Source organism: Salvelinus alpinus, chromosome 23 (genome assembly GCF_045679555.1).
Source record: "Salvelinus alpinus chromosome 23, SLU_Salpinus.1, whole genome shotgun sequence".
In the NCBI taxonomy this organism is placed as follows: Eukaryota; Metazoa; Chordata; class Actinopteri; order Salmoniformes; family Salmonidae; genus Salvelinus; species Salvelinus alpinus.
Genome location: NC_092108.1, coordinates 21,762,698 through 21,787,153, shown reverse-complemented (window position 1 = coordinate 21,787,153; position 24,456 = coordinate 21,762,698). Strand labels below are relative to the sequence as shown.

The window sequence follows — 24,456 nt, the reverse complement described above, 5'->3', positions numbered from 1 at the left end:
AACGGACCAAGCAGCGAGGCCAGGAGGAGTGGACATGGGAGGACATCCTGGATGGAGAAGGACCCTGGACACAGGCCGGAGAGTATCGCCGTCCAAGGGAGCAGATGGAGGCAGCGAGAGAGGAACGGCGACGATACGAGGAGTTATGTCAACTACGGAAGCCCGAGAGGCAGCTCCCCAAAAATTGGGGGGGGGGAACACAGGGAATTGGCGGAGTCAGGGTTTAGACCTGAGCCAACTCCCTGTGCTTACCGTGGGGAGCGTGTGACCGGTCAGGCACCGTGTTATGCGGTGATGCACCACAGCCAGGTGCGCTCTGTGCCAGCTCCCCGCATTTGCCGTGCTAGAGTGAGCATCCAGCCAGGACGGATTGTGCCGGCTCAGCGCTCCTGGTCTCCGGTGCATCTCTTCGGCCCAGGATATCCTGCGCCGGCTCTACACACTGTGTCTCCGGTGCGCCTTCACAGCCCAGTGCGTCCTGTGCCAGCGCCCCGCAGTTGCCGGGCTAGGGTGAGCATCCAGCCAGGACGCGTTGTGCCAGCTCTACGCTCCGGACCTCCAGTCCGCCTCCACGGCCCAGTATATCCTGCGCCGGCTCTACGCACTATGCCTCCAGTGCGCCTTCACAGCTCAGTGTGTCCTGTGCCGGCGCCCCACACTTGCCGGGCTAAAGTGAGCATCCAGCCAGGACGGGTTGTGTCAGCTCTGCGCTCCAGACCTCTGGTGCGTTTCCATGGCCCGAAGCCTCCAGTGATGATCCATGGCCCGGAGCCTCCAGTGACGATCCATGGCCCGGAGCCTCCAGCGATGGTCTGCAGTCCAGAGTCTCCAGCGACGGTCCGCAGTCCAGAGTCTCCAGCGACGGTCTGTAGTCCAGAGCCTCCAGCGACGGTCTGCAGTCCAGAGTCTCCAACGACGGTCAGCAGTCCGGAGTCTCCAGCGACGGTCCCCAATCTAGAGCCTCCAGCGACGGTCCCCAGTCCGGAGCCTCCAGCGACGGTCCCCAGTCCGGAGCCTCCAGCGACGGTCTCCAGTCCGGAGCCTCCAGCGACTGTCTCCAGTCCGGAGCCTCCAGCGACGGTCCCCAGTCCGGAGCCTCCAGCGACGGTCCCCAGTCCGGAGCCTGCAGCGACGGTCCCCAGGCCGGAGCCTGCAGCGACGGTCCCCAGTCCAGAGCCTCCAGCGACGGTCCTCAGTCCGGAGCTTACAGGGGGGGTTCCTAGCCTGGCGGCCCCGACGACGATCTGCGGTCCGGAGGCCCCGGCGACGAAGCGGGGCGGGGTCTGCGTCCCGCACCGGAGCCTCCACCAAGAGTAGATGTCCACCCGGACCCTCCCCTATAGGTTCAGGTTTGCGGCCAGAGTCCGCACCTTTTGGGGGGGGGGGTACTGTCACGCCCTGACCTTAGAGATCCTTATTATTCTCTATGTTTGGTTAGGTCAGGGTGTGACTCGGGTGGGAAATTCTATGTTTTCTGTTTCTTTGTTTTTGGCCGAGTGTGGTTCCCAATCAGAGGCAGCTGTCTATCGTTGTCTCTGATTGGGGATCATACTTAGGCAGCCCTTTTTCCCACCATTAGGTTATGGGATCTTGTTTTCTGTTTAGTTACTGTTGCCTGACAGAACTGTGCGTTTTCGTTTTCAATTTTGTTATTTTGTGAGTGTTTTTTAAAATTAAAATCATGAACACTTTCCACGCTGCGCTTTGGTCTACTCTTTCTACCACCAACGAGAGCCGTTACGGGAGCAGAGAACACATCATTTTGTTTGACTCAAAATAGGTCAAAATTCTACAAAGATCCAGCAAAAGAAAGGACCATATGCATTTCAGGTAAAATAACAGCCCAATGTTTATCTCCCAGGACAAATTAGCTAGCTACAGCAAGTTAGTTAAATGTCCATGAATGTTTCGTGTGTGTTTCGACCTGTCGCCAAATTAATATAGTTTGTTCATATTTGGTTTTGATATTTGAACCTGCCTGTCATGAACAATATTTTGTGAACCCCCACTCTCAAATGTCCTATATGTTTAACTTTGATTTTTTTTTAAAGAAGAAGACAAATCTGATTTAGTAATGGTGCTTTCAAGACAACTGGGAACTCTGACAAATCATGACGTCAGTGATCTTCAGGTCGAAAAGTCGGAGCTCTAGAAATATGCCCTAGTTTCTGAATTGGAATTCTGAGTTGGATGACTGTTCACACCGATTTTTCCAAAGTTTCCAGTTGTCTTGAATGCACTGAAATCGGAAGTCAGAGATTTCCCAGTTCTCAGTTATTTTGAAATCGGCATAAGGGACAAACTGTATACCCTCACAAAATGCGTATTGGCCTGACTTGGTGATGAAATAAGATGCAATCACATATCCCTAAAAACTGAGAGATAAAGAAAAAAAGATTCTGTCTTGACCCTACAAATTGGTCTCTGGAGAATGTCTTGTCATCAAAACACACAGACGTGCGTATTCAGTATGAACGCTCCTCTTCAAATTCCCCATGGCACTACTCTCAGTGTAACATGAAAGCACTGTTTGAAAAACTTCAGAATGTCCAAGTGATGCCCCAAAAAAACAGAGATCATGTGCATTCAACTATATTTCCAGTACCCAGACTCACAACAAAAAGCCTTTCTTTGGAGTGAAGATTTTCAAACAATTAAATACTTTTTTTGCGTGAGTCAGACTTGTTTTGCTCCAAGCCTATACCCAAGATAGAGATATCTATTTATGTTTGAGGAAGAGCAGGCGTTGATTAATTATATCAATGGCGTTTCAACTACCAAACTTTCCTCAACTCGTTTAGAGATAGTTCCTAAAGGACAGACAATAAAGTCAAAGGCACTGTAAAATGTCCAGTGACATCAACACATTTATACCCCAAAAAATGATTAGGCCGTGTTTATATGGTCCCCTATCAAACAGCCAAATGTTTACCACATTCTTCATCCTTGACCCTGTTGTTGTGATCATTGTCATGGTAACCTGAGTGACAGCAAGCTCGTGACTGCAAATTGAGTTGCAAAATGCTGTGCTTAAATTGTTCAACATGGTACTAACTTCTGGCTGCTTTCCTTATGTATTGAACCAGGGACTCATTTCCCCCTACCCACAAAAGTGGAGACAAATCAGACCCCAATAATTACAGGGGAATTTGTGTACACAGCAACTTGGGACAGGTTTTCTGTAGCATTTTCAATTCAAGAATTTAAACCTTTCTTCAAGATATTTTTTTTATAAGTAAATGTTAAAATGGCTTTCTCCCCAACCATCGCACTGCTAACCATATATACACCTTACACACACATATTAATTGACTGACTGCTTTATTGACTTTAAAAAAGCATTTGATTCTATTTGGCACAAAGGGCTATTCTATTCTAAGTGGGCTTGGTGGTAATACAATGTATGTACACAGAAAACAAGTGTGCAATAAAAATCTAAAACCAAAGAACATAATTATTTTCGCAATGTCGAGGTGTGAGACAAGGCTGCAGTTTGAGTCCAAACCTTTTCAACATTTATATAAATGAATTAGCAGGGCCATTCTGCAGCCCCAGGCCTCACACTATTCTGCACAGAGGTAAAATACCTGCTATATGCTGATGGTTTGGTTCTTCTATCACCAACCAAATAAGGTCTTCAAAAGAACCTTAACATTCTAGAGCAATATTGCCATAATTGGGTCCTGGCAGTACGTTATAAAGAAATTAAAATAATGATTTTCCAGAAAAACCACAGATGTCAGAAACACAAATCTAAATTCACCCTGAACAAAAACCATAATTGAACACACACAAAATGACTCATACCTTGGTCTTGTAACGGCAGCAGGGATCGGACCAAGACGCAGCGTAGTTTGTGCTCAACATATTTAATAATGACGATAAACGTGAACACTTAACAATTACAAAATAACAAAATGTGGCAAACCGATACAGTCCTAGCTGGTGCAGAGAAAACACAAAGACAGGAAACAACCACCCACAATCCCCAACACAAAACAAGCCACCTAAATATGATTCCCAATCAGAGACAACACAAAACACCTGCCTCTGATTGGGAACCATATTAGGCCAAACATAGAAACAGACAAACTAGACACACAACATAGAATGCCCACCCAGCTCACGTCCTGACCAACACTAAAACAAGCAAAACACACAAGAACTATGGTCAGAACGTGACAGTACCCCCCTCCTGAGGTGCGGACTCCGAACGCACCCCCTAAAACTCTAGGGGAGGATCTGGGTGGGCATCTGTCCGCGGTGGCGGCTCCGGCGCTGGACGAGGATCCCACTCCACCATTGTCTTAGTCCCCCTCCTTAGCGTCCTTTGAGTGGCGACCCTCGCCGCCGACCTTGGCCTAGGAACCTTCACCAAGGTCCCCACTATACTGAGGAAACTCCTCCGGACTGAGGGACAGCTCATGATAGAGAGGTAGCTTATAAACTGGAGGTAGCTCAGGACTGAGAGGGCAGCTCCGGACTGGAGGGCAGCTCATGACTGGAGGGCAGCTCATGACTGGAGGGCAGCTCATGACTGGAGGACAGCTCATGACTGGAGGGCAGCTCATGACTGGAAGGCAGCTCATGACTGGAAGGCAGCTCATGACTGGAAGGCAGCTCTTGACTGGCGGGCAGCTCATGACTGGCGGGCGGCTCCGGCAGCTCCTGACTGGCGGGCGGCTCCGGCCGCTCCTGACTGGCTGGCGGCCCCGGCGGCTCCTGACTGGCTGGCGGCTCCGGCGGCTCCTGACTGGCTGGCGGCTCCGGCGGCTCCTGACTGGCTGGCGGCTCTGGCGGCTCCTGACTGGCTGGCGGCTCTGGCGGCTCCTGACTGGCTGGCGGCTCTGGCGGCTCCTGACTGGCGGGCGGCTCTGGTCCAAATTCCGGCAGCTTGGGTACACTGCAGCATCCACCGAGAGGCTCTTATTGCCAAAGGAATGCCTGACAGCTTGAAAGAGATTTTGGACACTACAGTGAAAATGGTTAACTTTGTTAAAGCAAGGCCCCTGAACTCTCGTGTATTTTCTGCACTATGCAATGATATGGGCAGCGAACATGGAACGCTTTTACAACATACAGAAGTGCGCTGGTTATCAAGGGGCAAAGTATTGACACATTTTTTTTTATTGAGAGACGAGCTTAAAGTTTTCTTTACTGACCATAATTTTCACTTGTCTGACCGCTTGCATGATGACGAGTTTCTCACACGACTGGCCTATCTGGGTGATGTTTTTTCTCGCCTGAATGATCTGAATCTAGGATTACAGGGACTCTCCGCAACTATATTCAATGGGTGGGACAAAACTGAGGCTATGGTTAAGAAGTTGGAGCTCTTCTCTGTCTGCATTAACAAGGACAACACACAGGTCTTTTCAACATTGTATGATTTTTTGTGAGCAAATGAACTCAAGCTTACAGACAATGTCAAATGTGATATAGCAAAGCACCTGAGTGAGTTGGGTGTGCAATTACGCAGGTACTTTCCCAAAACGGATGACACAAACAACTGGATTCGTTATCCCTTTCATGCCCTGCCTCCAGTCCACTTACCGATATCTGAACAAGAGAGCCTCATCGAAATTGCAACAAGCGTTTCTGTGAAAATCGAATTTAATCAGAAGCCACTGCCAGATTTCTGGATTGGGCTGCGCTCAGAGTATCCTGCCTTGGCAAATCGTGCTGTTAAGACACTGATGCCCTTTGCAACCACGTACTTACAGGTCGTATGTGAGAGTGGATTCTCGATCCTCACTAGCATGCAAACTAAATACAGGCACAGACTGTGCGTGGAAAATTATTTAAGACTGAGACTCTCTACAATGCAACCCAACATTGCAGAGTTATTTATGTGCATCCTTTCAAGCACACCCTTCTCATTAACCTGTGGTGAGTTATTCCCAATTTTCAATGAAAGAATAAGGTTTTATACGTAAGATGGTTAAATAAAAAGCAAAATTATTGATTATTATTACTATTTGGTCCTATAAGAGCTCTTTGTCACTTCCCACAAGCCGGGTTGTGACAAAAACACTCATGCTTATGTTTAATAAATGTATCGTATAGTTTGTGTGTTGCAGGCTTACAATGATGGGGGAAAAAACAATTGAGAGTGCGCTGACCCTGGTGCTAGAGGGAGTACGGGACTATAAAAAGTTTGGGAACCACTGGTCTAGAGAAATAGAAATGTCTGAATCTGTGATGTTTGTGCTGTGATATCCATGAGAAAGAGGTACAAATTTGGCTAAATTACTCATTTCTGGGAAGGTGTTAGAAATCCCATGTCATGTAATTGTCCATTTGAAACTCAACCTCCAGCAGACAACACCACAATAGACATACTCGATATACAAAAGTATGTGGACACCCCTTCAAATTAGTGGATTCGGCTATTTCCAGCCATACACGTTGCTGACAGGTGTATAAAATCGAGCACACAGCCATGCAATCTCCATTGACAAACATTGGCAGTAGAATGGCCTTACTGAAGTGACTTTCAACTTTCAACCGTCATAGGATGCCACCTTTCCAACAAGTCAGTTCATCATGCTAGAGCTGCCATATAAAGTCCTGCTATTGTGAAGTGGGAAGGTCTAGGAGCAACAACGGCTCAGCCGAAAAGTGGTAGGCCACACAAGCTCACAGCATACAAAGACATTCTAGACGATTCTGTGCTTCTAACTTTGTGGCAACAGTTTGGGGAAGGCTCTTTCCTGTTTCAGCATGGCAATGCTACTGTGCACAAAGCGAGGTCCCTCCAGAAATGGTTTGACGAGATCGGTGTGGAAGAACTTGACTGGCCTGCACAGAGCCCTGACATCAACCCCATCAAACACCTTTGGGATGAATTGGAACACCAACTGCGAGCCAGGCCTAATCGCCCAACATCAGTGCCTGACCTCACTAATGCTCTTGTGGCTGAAGGGAAGCAAGTCCCCGCAGCAATGTTCCAACATCTAGTGGAAAGCATTCCCAGAAAAGTATAGGGGACCAACTCCATATTAATGCCCATGATTTTGGAATGAGATCTTCGATGAGCAGATGTCCACATACTTTTGGTCATGTAGTGTACTTTCAACCATACTGTCGATTTAGGAAATCAAATTTAATTATTCCAAAAACAACAACTTCTTTTCACAAATGGCCATTAAAAAAGGCCTGTTTTGTGCGACGGCCACTAAAAGGGACAATCCGTGAGAGCCTGGAGAAGGGTGTTGGGGAAAACGCTTTTCTTAATTCACAGCTGTGTCTTTGAAGCTTCCCCTTCATGCTCCCAAAGCATATTAAAAAAGATTAGTACACTTGGACAAGGATTCAAACGTCATGATCTGCGTTGCCTAAAGCTTCCACCTCGAGGAAGCAAACACGGGTTGGCTACAGCTGAGATTATGTCCGTATCTGGGCCAGACTTTTTAGAAGGTTCACCAGGCCTCAAGCTACCATTCAAAACCTGAGATGTTCCAAGTTAACAACAGTTACAACAGAAATAAACAGCTTCTACCATAACTTTCGAAATTCAATTATCTTCAAATAATTTTCTCACTTTTGCACCTATAGTTGCTAAGATTCTGTGCCATCTATTCACCAGAGCATTCACTTGAGAAATACCTGCTTGCTCCCCCCCCCCCCCCAAATTCTCTTTGTAAATAATTAACTTATTATTTGTGTAGTCTCTTTGTCGGAATTCTTTCATTTATACTCCGAGAGCAATTTGAATCAGTGGTGGATTACTTTATTTTGAACAAGTTGTTAATGAACTGAATAAATCATGTTCTCAAAGTATCACCAGGATCCATTGAAGCCTCAGAGTCCGAGAGCAGCAGTCTCAGAGAAGCCTCCACACTTTCACATACATCTAAGACAGTAGTCAAAGACATGGAAAGCTGGAAGGCACAGAAGGTCAAAATTCAATAATGTGAAACACAATTGTTTGAAAACATTACCTGACAGTATATTATTTTATTTAATTAATAAGATTGAAATGCCCTTTGAGAACAATGCAGAAAAGGAGGCCAAATCCTCATACTAAACTTAATTTAATTGTCCTGTACTGTACGGTTGAACTTATCAAGATAAACCCTGTCAGATCGATTTGGAGAATGGAGATGGCACATGTCCCTTTAAACAATAATTATGTTGGCATTACTCTACTCACCAGTAGATTTAGAAAAGAAAATAAGTGACGCCAGCTGTTATGAGGACAGTAGGGTAGTCTCTTTCTGCCATGTGTACTGAAAACACTGAGGGCCCTGTGCAAAAACTGCCCCTATAGCCTATCAGAGGGCAAGGTGGGGCTATTAGCTTATTGCTCAAACCTATCAAATCCTCTCAGATATCCAAAACTGTCGAGGGTCTCTAGGGGTTAGGGAATCTTTTTCTGGATAGGGCCTACATATGTTACTGAATTCTACCCAAACTAAACAATAGTTGATTTTGTTGCAACCTCTAATTCAAGGAAACAGGCAGACAACAGATTGTTTTAAAGACACCAATAGCCGGCATGATCAACATTATCTCCACATCATCCTAAGACAATGTAGAAAATAGTAAAAATTAAGAAAAACGCTTGAATGAGTAGGGGTGTGCAAACTTTTGACTGGTACTGTGTAATATGACAGTTCCTTCCTCCAGGAGTAATAATATTATTTGGGAGATCTTCATGTTTGCTGAGTACTGAAGGAGGATGTAAATCTCACGAGCGTCTGGAGTCCTGATTCTATATGGAGAATAGTCAGCACTCACCATGTCAGTGTCCAGTGTTGAAGTGGAGGGTGACTGGCAGTGTACAGGGAGAATGTGGCATTGTTTAAAAATCTGTGTTTACTGTTAAAGTGAAACTGTTAAAGTGAAACTGTGGCAGTGTTCAGTATTCAGTATGGGGAGCCTGGTGCTGATTAGACAGCCAATCCCTTAAGGCCAAATGTGTGTCCAATGAAGCCAGTGAAGTGTTCACAAAACATCCTGACCAGGATTTATTCACTGACAAGTGGAGAGAGAGAGAGAGCGAGAGAGCGAGAGAGAGAGAGAGAGAGAGAGAGAGAGAGAGAGAGAGAGAGAGAGAGAGAGAGAGAGAGAGAGAGAGAGAGAGAGAGAGAGAGGAGTAATGTTCATTTAAGTGCTGTCACATTAAGTGTCAAATTAAAGTAACTAATTTGTTCAAGTGGTAAAAGATTACTCAGCCACCCAAGTGAGAAATGCCTTTTTGGTACATAAGAGGTATAATGTTTCAATGTCACAGCATTGGGTTTAAATGAATTCACATTCATTCAAATGTAATGCATGGCAGACTATATACAGTGCATTCGGAAAGTATTCAGACCCCTTGACTTTTTCCACATCTTGTTACGTTACAGCCTTATGCTCATCAATCTACACACAACACAACATAATGACAAAGTGAAAACAGGTTTGCAGAAATTTTGAAAATGTATTAAAGATAAAAACCGGATTCATTATTTCAATATTCAGACCCTTTACTATGACATTCGAAATTGAGCTCAGGTGCATACTGTTTTTAATGTAATTTAACTAAGCAAGTCAGTTAAGATCAAATTCTTATTTACAATGACGACCTACCAAAAGGCAAAAGGCCTCCTGCGGGGGGCTGGGATAAATGGGGGCTGGGATAAAATATATATATATATGACAAAACACACATCACGACAAGAGAGACACCACAATGCTACATAAAGAGAGACCTAAGACAACAACATAGCATGGCAGCAACACATGACAACACAGCATGGTAGCAACACAACATGACAACAACATGGTAGCAACACAACATGGTAGCAGCACAAATCATGATACAAACATTATTGGGCACAGACAACAGCACAAAGGGCAAGAAGGTAGATACAACTATACATCACGAGAAGCAGCCACAACTGTCAGTAAGAGTGTCCATCTTTGAATGAAGAGATGGAGAAAAACCTGTCCAGTTTGAGTGTTTTTTGCAGTTTGGTCCAGTCGCTAGCTGCAGTGAACTGAAAAGAGGAGCAACCCAGGGATGTGTGTGCTTTGGGGACCTTTAACAGAATGTGACTGGCAGAATAGGTGTTGTATGTGGAGGATGAGGGCTGCAGTAGGTATCTCAGATAGAGGGGAGTGAGGACTAAGAGGGTTTTATAAATAAGCATCAACCAATTGGTCTTGAGACGGGTATACAGAGATGACCAGTTTACAGAGGAGTATAGAGTGTGGTGATGTGTCCTATAAGGAGCATTGTTGAGCAAAGTACAGTGAATGGAACAAAGTACGGAGCAAAGTACAGAGAGATCCTTGGTGAAAACCTGCTCCAGAACACTTAGGACCTCAGACAGGGGCGAAGGTTCACTTTCTAACAGGACAACAACACTAAGCACACAGCCAAGACAATGCAGGAGTGGCTTTGGGATAAGTCTCTGAATGTCCTTGAGTGGCCCAGCCAGAGACTGGACTTGAACCCGATCGAACATCTCTGGAGAGACATGTAAATAGCTGTGCAGTGATGCTCCCCATCCAACCTGACAGAGCTTGAGAGGATCTGCAGAGAAGAATGGGAGAAACTCCCCAAATACAGGTGTGCCAAGCTTGTAGCATCATACCCAAGAAGACTCTAGGCTGTATCACTGCCAAAGGTGTTTCAACAAAGTACTGAGTGAAGGGTCTGAATACTTATGTAAATGTGATATTTCCGTTTTTTTACATTTGCAAAAATTTGCAAAGATGTCTAAAGACCTGTTTTTGCTTTGTCATTGTGGGGTATTGATGAGGGGGAAAAAATCTATTTGATACATTTTAGAATAAGACTCTGTTCTCCTTTTTCTTTTCAAATGGTGAGGAAACATGTTTTCAGAACTTTTATTTTCATGACTGAGCAAAATTGTTTGGACCATCAAAACGGAATGAAATTGCAGTATCGAATCGCAATCGTCACCTACGGTTTGTGATAATATCATATTGTGAGGTCCTACTGCAGTCAACTCTTTCCAACACATTACGTGAAAAAGCTTGCATTTTGACATTCTATTATTGTAATATCACCAACTATTTAGTATGTTAAAGACCAGCTTGCTTTCCGCTGCTCCAGCTTGCTTTCCGTTGGATCGTCAAGCCACGGCTAATCCCTGTGGTGGGACTCTGTTTTCTTTCTCTCTGATTTAGTGGAAGTGACAAGTGCTATCCCCACAATACTGCAAAAAAAATTGTTGTTCTCTCTAGACCTGCGGGGCAGGCAGGTGTCAGCGCTTTGTTCCAGCTGACTCTTAATTGCCAGCAGTTGAAGCAATCAGTAGCACTTGATTGGTGTGATATTGGATTTGCTCTTTAAGAAGCTATAAAACTATAAACCCTATAAGCCAGACTCGTTGCTTTACTAGACACAGGGTCATGCAGAATGATGGGTTGACAGTGGAAAGGAACAACTATTCAGTCTGACTAATCAGAGTTACACACTCCAATTTTGATTTAACTGAATTGGACGAGCACTTGAGGCAACAGAGAAGTGGCTTGAAATTAGATGAGGCTCTTGAGGGAGGTCACACAATTGTGACACCAAAGTGTTAATATACAGTATTTGTCTCTCTAGAGGTCTTGGGAAGATCCAGTGACCTAGAGGCTGGCCAGTTATTGAATGACACAGTTATGACAGGGAAGGGACAGACAATGATGGACCTCCTTCCAAACAGCCTGGTAAAGCATGTTTTAAATAAACCATGGAATCAGATGAACACTCACAAAAAAAGGCACACCAAGGGTGTTTAAAAATGTATAAACCTCTTAAAGAGCCACTCCGTTGACATTAACATTTAGACGTTTTGAAAGGAAAGGAAATAATCCATTTACTGTACGGCACCCTATCTGAGAGGGTCTAGTGCCGGGTGAAACCTCTGATTTCTTTTCAATTGTTTCCAAAACCAACTAATGTAACCCTGGCATGTGGCCCACTAAACTGTTCATTTTAGTGCACTGTCGGCCAACTAGGTGAAACTTGAGAGACTTGACAGTCACAGTGGTATCTTTAGAACCGCAAAGTCAAAATACTGAGTCTATTATGAGTCCAGGCATACAGTATCTTCAACCCTCCCAGTAACAATTCAGTGACCTGAATTTGAACCCTTATTCTAATATGCAGGCCTACAACTGCATGTCCAATATTGTTCATTGTACTGTAATCCCAAGGAGACAATCATTCAGTGAATAGAAATCATTATGACGTTCATACAGATGTAGGATCTCAATTTGAGACAGTTTGCTACAGCAGGAAAATTATCCTGTAGCAACAGGAAAAATAAATTATTAAGTGGATTATAATTAATGGACATTTTTGTAGAGTTTGATTCGATTTTTTGTAAGGGAAAATCAAGTCAGTGGAAATTACAATTTTCAGAAGCATATTTAAACCTAAAAAACACTACACTTTTTAAATATCCTACTTTGCAAGAAAGTTATCCTGCAACAGGGTGATCAAATTAAGATCCTACATCTGTAGGCAAGATTTGTGTCTAAAGAGTTACCTGTCACAGAAAATGTTGCTTTTACGTAAACATTTTTTTTAACGTACAATACAATTTTCACATAATCTTGACCTAAGGTTATACAGCTGTAGAAGTGTGTTAATAAGGTGAATTCACATAAGAGTGTGGAAGTTGTTCTTGATCTGCATGACAAATTCTCCTGAAATAACAGAAATACTGAAGCATAAATTAGCAGTCACAAAAGTTATGTTAAAGTGGAAATTTACAGATCCAAAGTCTATAGGTAAGGCATATGAAAATAACTATATTGTAAGTCTTTATCATGGATTATAAATAGAGGTATTTATGTTCAATGTTGTGTTATATTAGAAGTACTGTTGTAAGCGGTGATGTAATAGTAAAAAAAAAAAAAGTGGGTAAATGCTGACCACCGTTCATGTTGATTAAAGTAACGCTGTCACGACTTCCGCCGAAGTCGGTCCCTCTCCTTGTTCGGGCGGTGTTCGGCGGTCGACGTCACCGACCTTCTAGCCATCACTGATCCATTTTTCATTTTCCATTGGTTTTGTCTTGTCTTCCTTCACACCGGGTTCCAATCCCATCAATTACATGTTGTGTATTTAACACTCTGTTTCCCCTCATGTCCTTGTCGGAGATTGTTTGATTGTATGTTTTGTGCAAGTCATGTGTCGGTCTGCGACGGGTTTTGTACCCATTTTGATTATTTTTTGTATATTTTGGTTTTTGGAGTTTTATGAGCACTTATTAAACGACTCCGTTTATACCAAGTTCGTTCTCCTGCGCCTGACTTCCCTGCCACCAACACGCACCCATTACAAACGCTCCCTATATTAATTTTTTATACATTTTTCTGCAAAAGGTGGATTTGCGTGTGCCCTCCGCTACACTTCTGGTGTAAGTCTCTAGGGTGTACTCCAGAGAAGTAAGTGGTTGTGGATACTGGAAAGAGGTATGACACCTGTATGACATAATTGTATGACACCATGTGGTCAGGATAACCACATTATGACAGCTCAGTTGACCACGTGCTGTAACATCCTGCTGGGTTCACTGAGTATAACGGCCTGTCTAGCACGCTTAACATGAATCTGTGAAATACATTGATCCACACATACTGATGTTGTTCCCCATCGTCTCTGTGCTTGACTGTCTGTATTGCTATGACTCTCAAGATACACTAAATGACCAAAAGTATGTGGACACCTGCTCTCTGAACATCTCATTCCAAAATGCATAGTCACTTTACCCCTACCTTCCCCTAATTACCTTGACTAACCTGTACCCCCAAACATTGACTCGGTACTTGTACCCACTGTATATAGCCTCGCTATTGTTATTCTATTGTGTTACATTTTATTTTTTACTTTAGTTTATTTAGTAAATTTGTCTTAACTCTATTTCTTGAACTGCAGTGCTGGTTAAGGGCTTGCAAGTAAGCATTTCACGGTAAACCTGTTGTATTCAGAATATGTGACAAATGCAATTTGATTTGGATTTGATTTGAAATCATGGGCATTAATATGGAGTTGTCCCCCCTTTGCTACTATAACAGCCTCCACTCTTCTGGGAAGGCTTTCCAGTAGATGATGGAACATTACTGTGGCGAGTTGCTTCCATTCAGCCACAAGAGCATTGAGGAGGTCGGGAACTGATGTTGGGCGATTAGGCTTGGCTCGCAGTCGGCGTTCCAATTCATCTCAAAGGTGTTCGATGGGGTTGAGGTCAGGGCTCTGTGCAGGCCAGTCAAGTTCTTCCTTACAAACCATTTCTGTATGGACCTCGCTTTGTACATGGGGGCATTGTCATGCTGAAACAGGAAAGGGCCTTCCCCAAACTGTTGCCACAAAGTTGGAAGCACAGAACCGTCTAGAATGTCATTGTATGCTGTAGCATTAAGATTTCCCGTCACTGAAACTAGCCCGAACCATGAAAAACAGCCCCACACTATTAATCCTCCTCCACCAAACTTTATAGTTGGCACTATGCATATGGGCAGGTAGCGTTCTCCTAGCATCTGCCAAACACAGATTCATCCTTCAGACTACCAGAGGATGAAGCGTGATTCATCACTCCAAAGAACGCGTTCCACTGCTCCAGAGTCCATTGGCGGCGAGATTTACACCACTACAGCCGATGCTTGGCATTGCGCATAGTGATCTCACGCCTCAATCACACCGACAGCGTCATTGCATTTTGGTACACCAGGAATTCATTCATTTCCAATGGAACACTGCATTTGCCTTGGAGAATTGCGTTGCAGAGGCAGAGGCAGTTGCAGTGCGTTCTGTGTGATGCATACGTTGGATTTATCGAACGTATGCGCCAAACTGTATGTGTAAATGGCTTGATAGAAATGATAGCAGAAGTTGAATGTTGAAATTTTGTTGCACACATATCCAGATTATGCTCCGTAACATTTTGCGCAATGACGCTGTCGTGTGATCAACGTGTTAGGCTTGTGTACGGCTGCTCGGCCATGGAAATCCATGTCATGAAGCTCCCGATTAACAGTTATTGTGCTGAAGTTGCTTCCAAAGGCAGTGTGGAACTCAGTAGTGAGTGTTGCAACCAAGGACAGACGATTTGTACGTGCTACAGCACTCAACACTGAGCTCTTCAGTAAGGCCATTCTACTGCCAATGTTTGTCTATGGAGATTGCATCGCTGTGTGCTCTATTATACACTTGTCAGCAACTGGTGTGGCTGAAATAGCAGAATCGACTAATTTGAAGAGGTGTCCACATATTTTTGTATATATAGTGTATTTTAAAGAGCGGGACTGTAATATTACACGCCTACTGCAAAGATTCGTTGAGCATACTGAATTTCTTGTCTTTGAGTTTGTTGTCTTTAAAGGTGCACTATGCCGAATTCGCTCTGCCATTTCCTGGTTGCTAAAATTCGAATAGTTCACCTAATATCAGTTTAGTGTAGAGAATCATCTTACCATCTTAAAACGCTGTGAAATATTTTTTCCATAGCCAAAGATATTGTATTGTTTGAAGCTGGTGTACAAAACTGCAAGTAAAGTACGCAAAAACGAAATTTAACCCATTTAATCCCTAATTTTTCCCAGACAAGAAAATTACTAACCCTTTGAAATAATCAATCATTATTTTGGGGAATTTTCATGGAAACGTAGGTGAAAAAGTGTGTTTTATGGTCGGTCACAATTGGTGGAATAATGTGATGTATACTGAATTAACATGTTTCTCCTACGCAGTCATCAAAATTCTTATCCCAGCCCAGTTATTAACACATTTAAAACTCTGTCACTGGCAGTCTCCAGCATTGCCACTAGAATGCCCCATCACATTCTAGTGTGACTATTTTACATATCAAAAACCCTTATACAACACCGATATGAATACTGAGAGCAACCATCAACGTATTTCAACATGGTTACTTTATTGTAATATGCATTGTTACTTTAGTGCAACATGTATTGAAACATTAATATTGTAACTTTATTGGAACATTGTCATTGTGAGATTTCAGTGCAACATTCACTAACAACTGTATAGCAGTCGTGTGATTCATTCACATTGAACATAAAGGTAACATTTAGGATAGAGGTAGCCTGTAGAATATGCATTCAAGTAGAGGCCTACACTGAACAAAATAAAATAATATATATATATATACACACATGCATACATACAGTACATGCATACATACATACACACATACAGTATATACAGTATATATATCATAGAGGTAGGCTTCAGAACCAAGTGCACGATTAGTTTGTTCATCACTATTTTGAACTGTGATCAGTCAGACCTACTGTCATACAGTGTCTTGAATCAATTGACCTTCTTTTCCAAAAACATTTCAGTCATTTTGATTATCTTTTTCCCTTTTTCGTTGACTTTTCTTCCTAGAGTCAGTTGTACTGCTTCTCACCCTTTACTGACTTTTCTATTTTTATTTTCTTTTCTTTTTCAGTCCTTTTTCATTCACTCTTATCTCCTTTTCTACTGTCCATGGTATATCTTGAAGCACTCAATGTGCAGTGGCACTTTGCATTTCTCACATGCATAGGTAGTGCGTTTGTCACAATGATGACATCTCTGGAACCGGTGCATCGTGTTGATTGGCCAGTGAGAAGCTTTGTCATATCTTGCCTGATCTTCAACAGTAGCAGCCATTAGAGATCTCCTTCCGTGGCTCAGTGGTTTCATGACAAACCTTTGCATATTTGGGCTGTATACTATGTGTTTTGGAATCACAACGGTGTCAGGCCTCTTCCATTGTTTGAACACTTGATCTTTATTTTTGACCACCTGCAGCTTTGCCCTTGGCTCCTCTGACTGGACCCTCTGGCGGGTAGAGGCCCTTGGCTCTTCATTATCAACAATGGAGGGGGGTGGTAAGGGGTAGGTCATCATCACTGATAACGTTGTTCCTGTCATGATCTGTTTGCATAGGTTCGGTTCAGCATATGCATTCAACAGTCTGGCTGGCTAATGGCCTGTCTCCCCCTCATAGTCCATATCTGACCCATTGCTATCACAATCACTGAGGACAGCATCTTTCTCATTTTGAGGGATAACTGCAAAGTTGCATGCCTTGTCTGGGCGGTCACATAGATCCAACATATCCAGAACTTGACTCAAAGTGAAACTAAAAGAAAGAACAGAGTAGAAAGTTTGGTAGAACAATGTCTATGTATGTGTATAAGTATGTGTATACCTAGATGCACTATGTTATTCCGCCGGTCACTATTGTTGCCGTCAACATGTTTACTCATTCTATGACCACACTGAACAAAGTTGAGTAATTGCAAATGCATATATCAATACTAGACAACTTAAGTATGATATGTACCAAAAATATTTGTCCTATCTTTATGTTAACATACTTTACTAACCTTTTGTTTGGGAGCTTTGATGCAGCCATCCTCTTCTCATGGCGCAACCAGGAAGTAAACAGCTCTGGTCTTGTGACAATTTACACTAAACATGTGACACTGCACATTTTCATTGAAACCCTTTATTATTTCGATATTTGCTGGAAACGCATTGATACATTATTCAGTAAAAAATGTTGAGCCTTATAACTGAAAACGTTTTGTACGGTCATTATTGTGACTGATGGGATTAAATAGGTTAAGACTGGGAAGCATGGAAATAGTGCACACATTGAACAGATCTACCACTTCTTAGACTTGCTTTCAATGAGAATGACAGATATATAACTTCAAATTCTATGTGAATTTGGTTGGGTCGCCCAAAAAGTTACATATAGCAGCTTTAAAGGCTGTGAAGCTGGTGTAAAGGATGTCACGTTGCTTGCGTAGCCAGTACCACTTCCTCCTGATTCAATTGACACCGAGGCACAAACCTAGGACCTCTGTCTTGCTAGCACACGTGACCACCCTCCTGAAGCGTTTTATCAGTCGACACCATTCGAAAAGCTGAGGAGTACATGTCATACATCCCTATGTCCTTCACTGGCTGTTTTTTCATTTAAAAAAAAAATCATTACAAACAGCGTCTCTCCCTGCCCAGAAGCTTTTAACAGCCTAACAAATGTTAAGACATGAACTCTCTCAATATTACCAGAGATTTCATGTACAATTTGACTAGGATTTTACATTTTGCAGAGTTTGCGGCTTTTTAGAACATAACATTTTTAAATATGCCCTGAGGAACTGTGGAAGAAACACTTGTTATCCAGACCACTGGGATTCCACACATATATTCCTCATAACTAAACATCATTCATAATATCTCAGTGACGAGCAAAAGATCTGTTGATTATCCTTACTGAAAAGTTCAGGTCATTACATGGTGTAAATGAGTGAATTACATTATACTGCCTGTTTTTCAAAGCATAAAAGTACATTGAAATAGGAACTTTTTTAATATTTATGGCACAGTTTGTAGCACAATTATTCCAAACCATTTACAGCAGATTAATGTGTTGTCCTACTTAACTGCTACTTTTCACAAACCATTCATGTGAAACCAAGCTTTCAACAAACGCAATGTCCCTATTATGCTTATCTAAAGTACCTTATATGTGAACACTATGGGAGTGAATAATGTGCTGCCTTGGATGTTGGCGTATTGAAACTCAGTTGGCACTAAGCAGATATAATGCAAATGATGCAAGCAACACTGCACAAACTTACAACAATAACAGGCAGTTTATTCCACGGACTTGAGACGTTTCTGACCATCGATTTGTCATTTTAGCTGATCTCTTGTTTCTTTGTTGTTCCATTTAGCTGCTTTAGCAATTGTCTCATTGCTAACCAGTGTCTTGTCCCTTTAACTTGGGCTAACATTATAGTGCTGGCTTTGACATCCAGCTTTTTAGGGTACAAGATACAGTACATGAGAGTGCATGGGAAGATTGTGTTCATAGTTTACCCAGAGAAGGATTGGGATGATTAGATTGTTTGGAAAAACCTATGGTTGAACACAGTGTTCTAAAACGAGTGTTTATATACAGTTAATAAGCACTTTATAATTGAACACAAACAGGGTTTGAATGTTCACACAATCTTGTTTGAACCCATAACACGGTTACGAAGTGGTAGTGTGGACATAGGGCTTCTGTTAAATCACATGTGAATGTGAGAGGCAAAATCATTGTCTGTGTGTATCCTGGAATGATCAAATCAGTCAACCTATCCCGCTATCATCGCCAACATATTGAATTTCCATATCAGTGCCAATTACTAACAAATAGCTAAACATTTCACTTTGGATCAGTTTAATACCCTGTATTTTGCTATATGCTAAATGGCCGACTGGATTCTAACCTCTGTCTCCTGTGTGAACCTGCTGGGCTAAAGCTTAGGCATTAGATTGCTGAGCTAGCACAACATCTCCGGGACAATTAATTGTATTTCAACATTTCTCAAAAGAGTTGGCTGGTCAACCATCATCTGTGATCTATTGTTTTCATATTGAAACCTGTTAGTATTTATTAATCAGAGGTTGTTATTGTATAATCTCATCAACTACTTTCCTGGATGCCGACAATGATGCATTGGGTGACACAGGCGTTCCTCTATATTATCAATCAGCAGGGTGTTGCTGCTCACCGATGTGGTCTAATTCATCTGGAGATGGATGAACGAATATTGGCAGGCTAGGTATGGTGATGAAGAGTGAGTGAGTCCACCAACAGCACAGGGAAGGACACAAGGCCAAAACAGACAGGAGAGATAGTGTAGCTTATTTTGACATTGATGATCATGTGTCATAACAGAATGACCCTTGCAGACATAACTGGACAAATTGCTTACAAACAGTGTTCAATATTCGAAAAAAATGTTCTGGATCAAATCACACTGGATTGATTCAGATTTCCGTGTATAACGATCTTACATTATAGTTAAAAACGATTAATTGCAATACAGTGGTTCTCGCTCAAATAAAAATGTATTGTATCGTCACACATCTTGGTTGAAGAAACACATTTCAGCTAATATTTGAGAGCAAGTGGCTGCAAACACTGCATTAATTAATAATTTATTCGAGTTTAAAAATGGCACTTGAGTCTTTGGCTCCATTCCAGCAACCCACCCGCAAACTGAATATGATATTATTACTGTTTCCAATATAAGAAGATTGGCTCCGATTGCACAGTTTACAGTTTCCCCTTCATTTATGATCTGAACATTACGGCTAAATAAGTATTGCCACCAATTACGCATGGACAGCGACAACCCCCCCTTATGTAGCCAATGTTAACAGTGTAAAGATACACGGTGAAAAACTTTTTTTTAAATAATTAAATGGTTTAATATCTTACTTGTGGTGTTGTACTTTACCCCATTGATGTACTCTGGACAGGGTCTCTCCATCATCCGTCCGGTGTTGCTCCTTGGCCAACATGTTCCAATCTCATCAGTTGTGGCATTGCAATATAAACCTTTAAATAAACAAAAAGGCGTTTAAATAATGATAATTAATTGCCCAAGACGTCAAGGGAAAGCATTAACCATTGATGACAGTGTCAAAATCCCCCCAAATCGTACCGTCAAAATCCATCAAAGAGAACGATGCGTTTTCGTAGAAAGTGTCTTGAAAGGCATCCATCAAACTACAGTTTGGGTCCCCAAACTCCCCAAAGATGATTTGGTAAATCGTAGCATCCATGGTTCAATTGATACGTTAAATCAAAGTGCTAGGCTTGAAGTCCGAAAGGCTCCTTACACGTTGCCTGCCTACTACGTGCATGTGTTTCATCCAAAATAGAATGCCAAGAAATAGTGCGCCCGTTTCAAACCCGTGGAAAGCTGCTCGTCCAATTGACGCACTCGGAATTCTGACTCCACGTAGGCTACTCGAGAGTTTCCTTCTCTCTCCTCCTCATACCGCTCCCTGTACAATCACATCGACGCAGTGAGCTTCAGCCTACTAGCACAAATTCATAATCTTTCTGTGGAATTATGCACAAATGATAAAAGTCAGTTCAATTCATACAGAAAGACGATGTATTTTACACACTGCCCATCTGTTATGTCTCATGACAGCCGGTGTCAGTGAGCTATTGAGACAAACGCGTCCAACTTTGAAAATAACAATCTGGTAGCAGTGGCTGATCCAATGTACTGATGAAAGCACTGTTGGAAACGATATTTTATAGTTTTTTTCATGAACCTTGTAGTAAAAAGATTAAAGGTATTTTCTTTAGGTAAATAGGAGGGGGGGGGGAGAGAAAATGAAGGAGCAGGAGGGAGGGAAAAAGGGGGCATTGAAACAGGTTATGGATACATCCCAGACATGATGTGGGTGACATAAATGTTACCTTAAATAGTTTTCAGTGGCATGTAGCCTAGATAATATATAAATATCTATATTCTATTTATATGTTTAAATCCAAAACACAGATCATTTAACATTTTTACTAATGGAAATTCAAGAAAATGTTTTTTAACTAACTACAGTCTGTTTTCCTCTCAGAATCCTTTCAAAGGGACCCTTGCTGACTAATCTCTTATTCTTTTACAAATAAGATCATTTTTGTAACAGTTAGTTAGATTACTATCAGATTAGGTTTTCCATACCCCTGAGTTATGCCAAGCATCGTTGTGAGATTCAGAATTCCCTAATATAATTTGTGTTTTCCATCTAAAGTTCTGACTGCAGGGAAAAGTGTTTATTTCAAGACGGCCTATCGATTTTGTGTGGGTGAAAAAGCTGTTAGGTTGATAAAGGAATGAACACTAAACGGTTGTGAAATTGCATGAAAAATGTGTCAAACAAACTTTTGAAGATGTCACTTTTGAAATAATTGTCGATATCGCTTTTTAAATAGCTTTTGATGAAGCTTATGATAAATGTCCTGTAGGAACACTTTCTCCAATGCTTTCTGTACTACACATGTATCACCATTATGTCATCACAGACTGATGATCTATCTGTTTATTTGTTCAATTAGACTCATGACCTTTATCTAAATGAGAGAGTTCTCTCAGTTTAGCACTGGACTCGCACATACAATTACTGTTCCATCTCATTTACTGTAATATGCAGTCTAGACACGTATTAGGAGATCTGAAACATACACGTCCATCCGTCCCCCAACCCAGCTCTGTGAGTGTCAACTTCAGCACAGAGTAGCCTAGTGGAGGAAGTTTTAATTGCCCATGTCTATTAATAGCACCACCTAAATGTTAATGTATTCCCCCAGAGCAGGCTACCAGCTATGGAATTAGACTAGCTATCATTATCACCATCATGATGATCATTATTAATTTACCTGTTATGCTCCATATTCCATTAGGCTAATGGGGGAAGCAGATAAGTAAACAAGTCTGTAAATAACATTGATTGTTGTCCCTGCACATCCAATTTATAGGCCTAAGGCACAGTATTCACATATTGGCTGTCATACTATATCGCCTGTGGTTCTGCTATGAAATGTTCAGACTGGTTGAAAGTAAGTCTTTAAGATTCTGAACTTTGGCTTAATGTTCTGTAAGCTCCTCTCTCAATTGTTTGCACAATAGGGACATCACATATAATAAAAATCTAGTGAGACTTGTGTGATAATGGCGTGATAATGGCATGCTAACGGACAGCACTGGCACATTTAACTGATTTAAACGAAACTGCCAAGTGATCATTAATTAAAGTTTGTCAGCGTTATTCCCTGAATGCAGAACCATAAATTAAGAAGGCTTTATGAATATTGACTGATATGGCTTTATAAAAAATAAAGTGGCTGTGGCATAAGACAATTATATTTCAGTTTGAATAAAACTTATAGCAATGCATTTGATTGCTTTCCAAGAGCATGTTGAAGGAACAATTATTTGTTTTTAATATCTTTCGCCTAAAAAGGAATTTAAACAAATAGCCTGTGGTGTTCTGTATACTTTGGGACAATAGGCTAGACCTGCAGTCATCAACTCTGTGCATCTTAGTGTGCATGGACAATAATATATGCATTCTCTCATCTGCTGAGGAAAGGTAAGGGTAAACCCTTCTGTGTTTTCTGCTTCAGAAGTCTTGAAGTGAAGATGAGAGACATTACATCAGGGTTGCAAAGTTGGATCAAAATACTTGCAAATATAGGAGACCGATGGATCCCAAAGCCATCTTGAGACTGTAAGGTTGTGAACCAGTCCTGCACAGCTTTCACCTCTCATCATATATTTCAGATGAAGAATGCATTGGCCCATAATGTCTGGCAAATGAAGGAACCTCTACGGGATTGGTGTCCTCCCCCCCACGGGACAGTTGAGCTAACGTGCACTAATGTGATTAGCATGAGCATGTAAGTAACAAGAACATTTCCCAGGACGTAGACATATCTGATATGGGCAGTAAGCTTAAATTCTTGTTAATAAACCAATTAGGCACATTTGGGCAGACTTGATACAAAACTTTGAACAGAAATGCAATGGTTCATTGGATCAGTCAGTGAACAAAATCTAAATTGCGCCTAAACTGGAATAATACATTGTAGCCTTTCTCTTGCATTTCAAACATGATGGAAAAAAAAAAAAAAAAACACCAGATCTAATGTGTTATATTCTCCTACATTAATTTCACATTTCCACAAACTTCAAAGTGTTTACTTTCAAATGGTGCCAAGAATATGCATATCCTTGCTACAGGAATTTAGATTTGGGTATGTCATTTTGGGCAAAAAATTGAAAAAAAGGGTCCGATCCTTAAGAGGATTCATTAATACATTTTCAAGTTCATAAATGTGCACTCACCTCAACAATAGCATGGTATTCTTGCTACTGTAAATCGCTACTGCATGCTACTGTGAATTGGACAGTGCAGTTAGATTAACAGATGAGAGAAGACCTAGATTTCATCTACTGGAGCCATGGACCATCTAAACCAGGTGACTTGAATGTGTTGAATTTCTGGTAACTTTATATAGTTTATCATCATAACATGTCTTCCTGGTAACTCTTTATATGTCATCATAACAGTGAGGAGTGAGGACCATTTGAGGATAACAAAAGAAACCAGCAATTTAATAATATATTATTCTTTCTGGAGTCAACTTGTCTGACCTAATTTTAAACACTGACTGTCATACTTTATCTGCAAGCCCAGTTCCTGACGTTCTTTGTGCTGGTTCAAAGAGACACATTTGCTTCAGTTGTCTGATTGACAAAGACTGAGTCTTCTAGGCCCGGCGGACAGAGAGAGTATCTGCAGATTCTCACTCAGTAAGGTGTTGCTCAGAGCAAGGGCACAATGGGCTGGAAAAACAGATTGCGGAATCATGCAGGTAGGAAACACAGCAGGAATGAGGAAGAAGCAGCTGAAAGAGTTATTGCCATTGTTCTGTATCAATTGGCTTCATGTCAGACACTACATAATGTTTCCCCAAGGATTTTCTTTGCAGCTGTGGCAAAATTAGTGGGGTGGGGGGATACAGTCCAATACAAAAGTCTCTATTGTAATAGATACATGATTGTAGAATCTCTCTGACAATACATTTTTGTTTTTTCACGATGCATCTAACTTATGTTTTAGACTTG

At 41.9% G+C, this 24,456-nt stretch overlaps 1 protein-coding gene and 1 long non-coding RNA gene across 3 annotated transcripts in view; both read right to left on the bottom strand.

The window, feature by feature from the left end:
- LOC139550561 (corticotropin-releasing factor receptor 2) overlaps nucleotides 1-24,456 on the bottom strand; it is a 75,824-nt gene that overhangs the window by 46,380 nt on the left and 4,988 nt on the right. Inside the window, exons 1-2 of one of the 2 annotated variants that reach the window (XM_071361518.1) lie at nucleotides 20,479-21,026; nucleotides 20,253-20,372 (exon numbers count right to left, since the gene is read on the bottom strand). In XM_071361518.1, the coding sequence (XP_071217619.1) occupies nucleotides 20,253-20,372; nucleotides 20,479-20,599 (241 nt within the window). In that variant the 5' untranslated portion in view covers nucleotides 20,600-21,026. Of the gene's footprint in view, nucleotides 1-20,252; nucleotides 20,373-20,478; nucleotides 21,027-24,456 lie in introns of those variants that run through there. The other variant, XM_071361517.1, reaches the window with a different exon arrangement.
- Nucleotides 15,925-17,601, bottom strand: LOC139550562 (uncharacterized). The gene is made up of 2 exons (XR_011670073.1): nucleotides 17,353-17,601; nucleotides 15,925-17,105 (listed from the first exon to the last, which is right to left on the bottom strand). It is a non-coding gene; the product is annotated as an uncharacterized lncRNA (long non-coding RNA).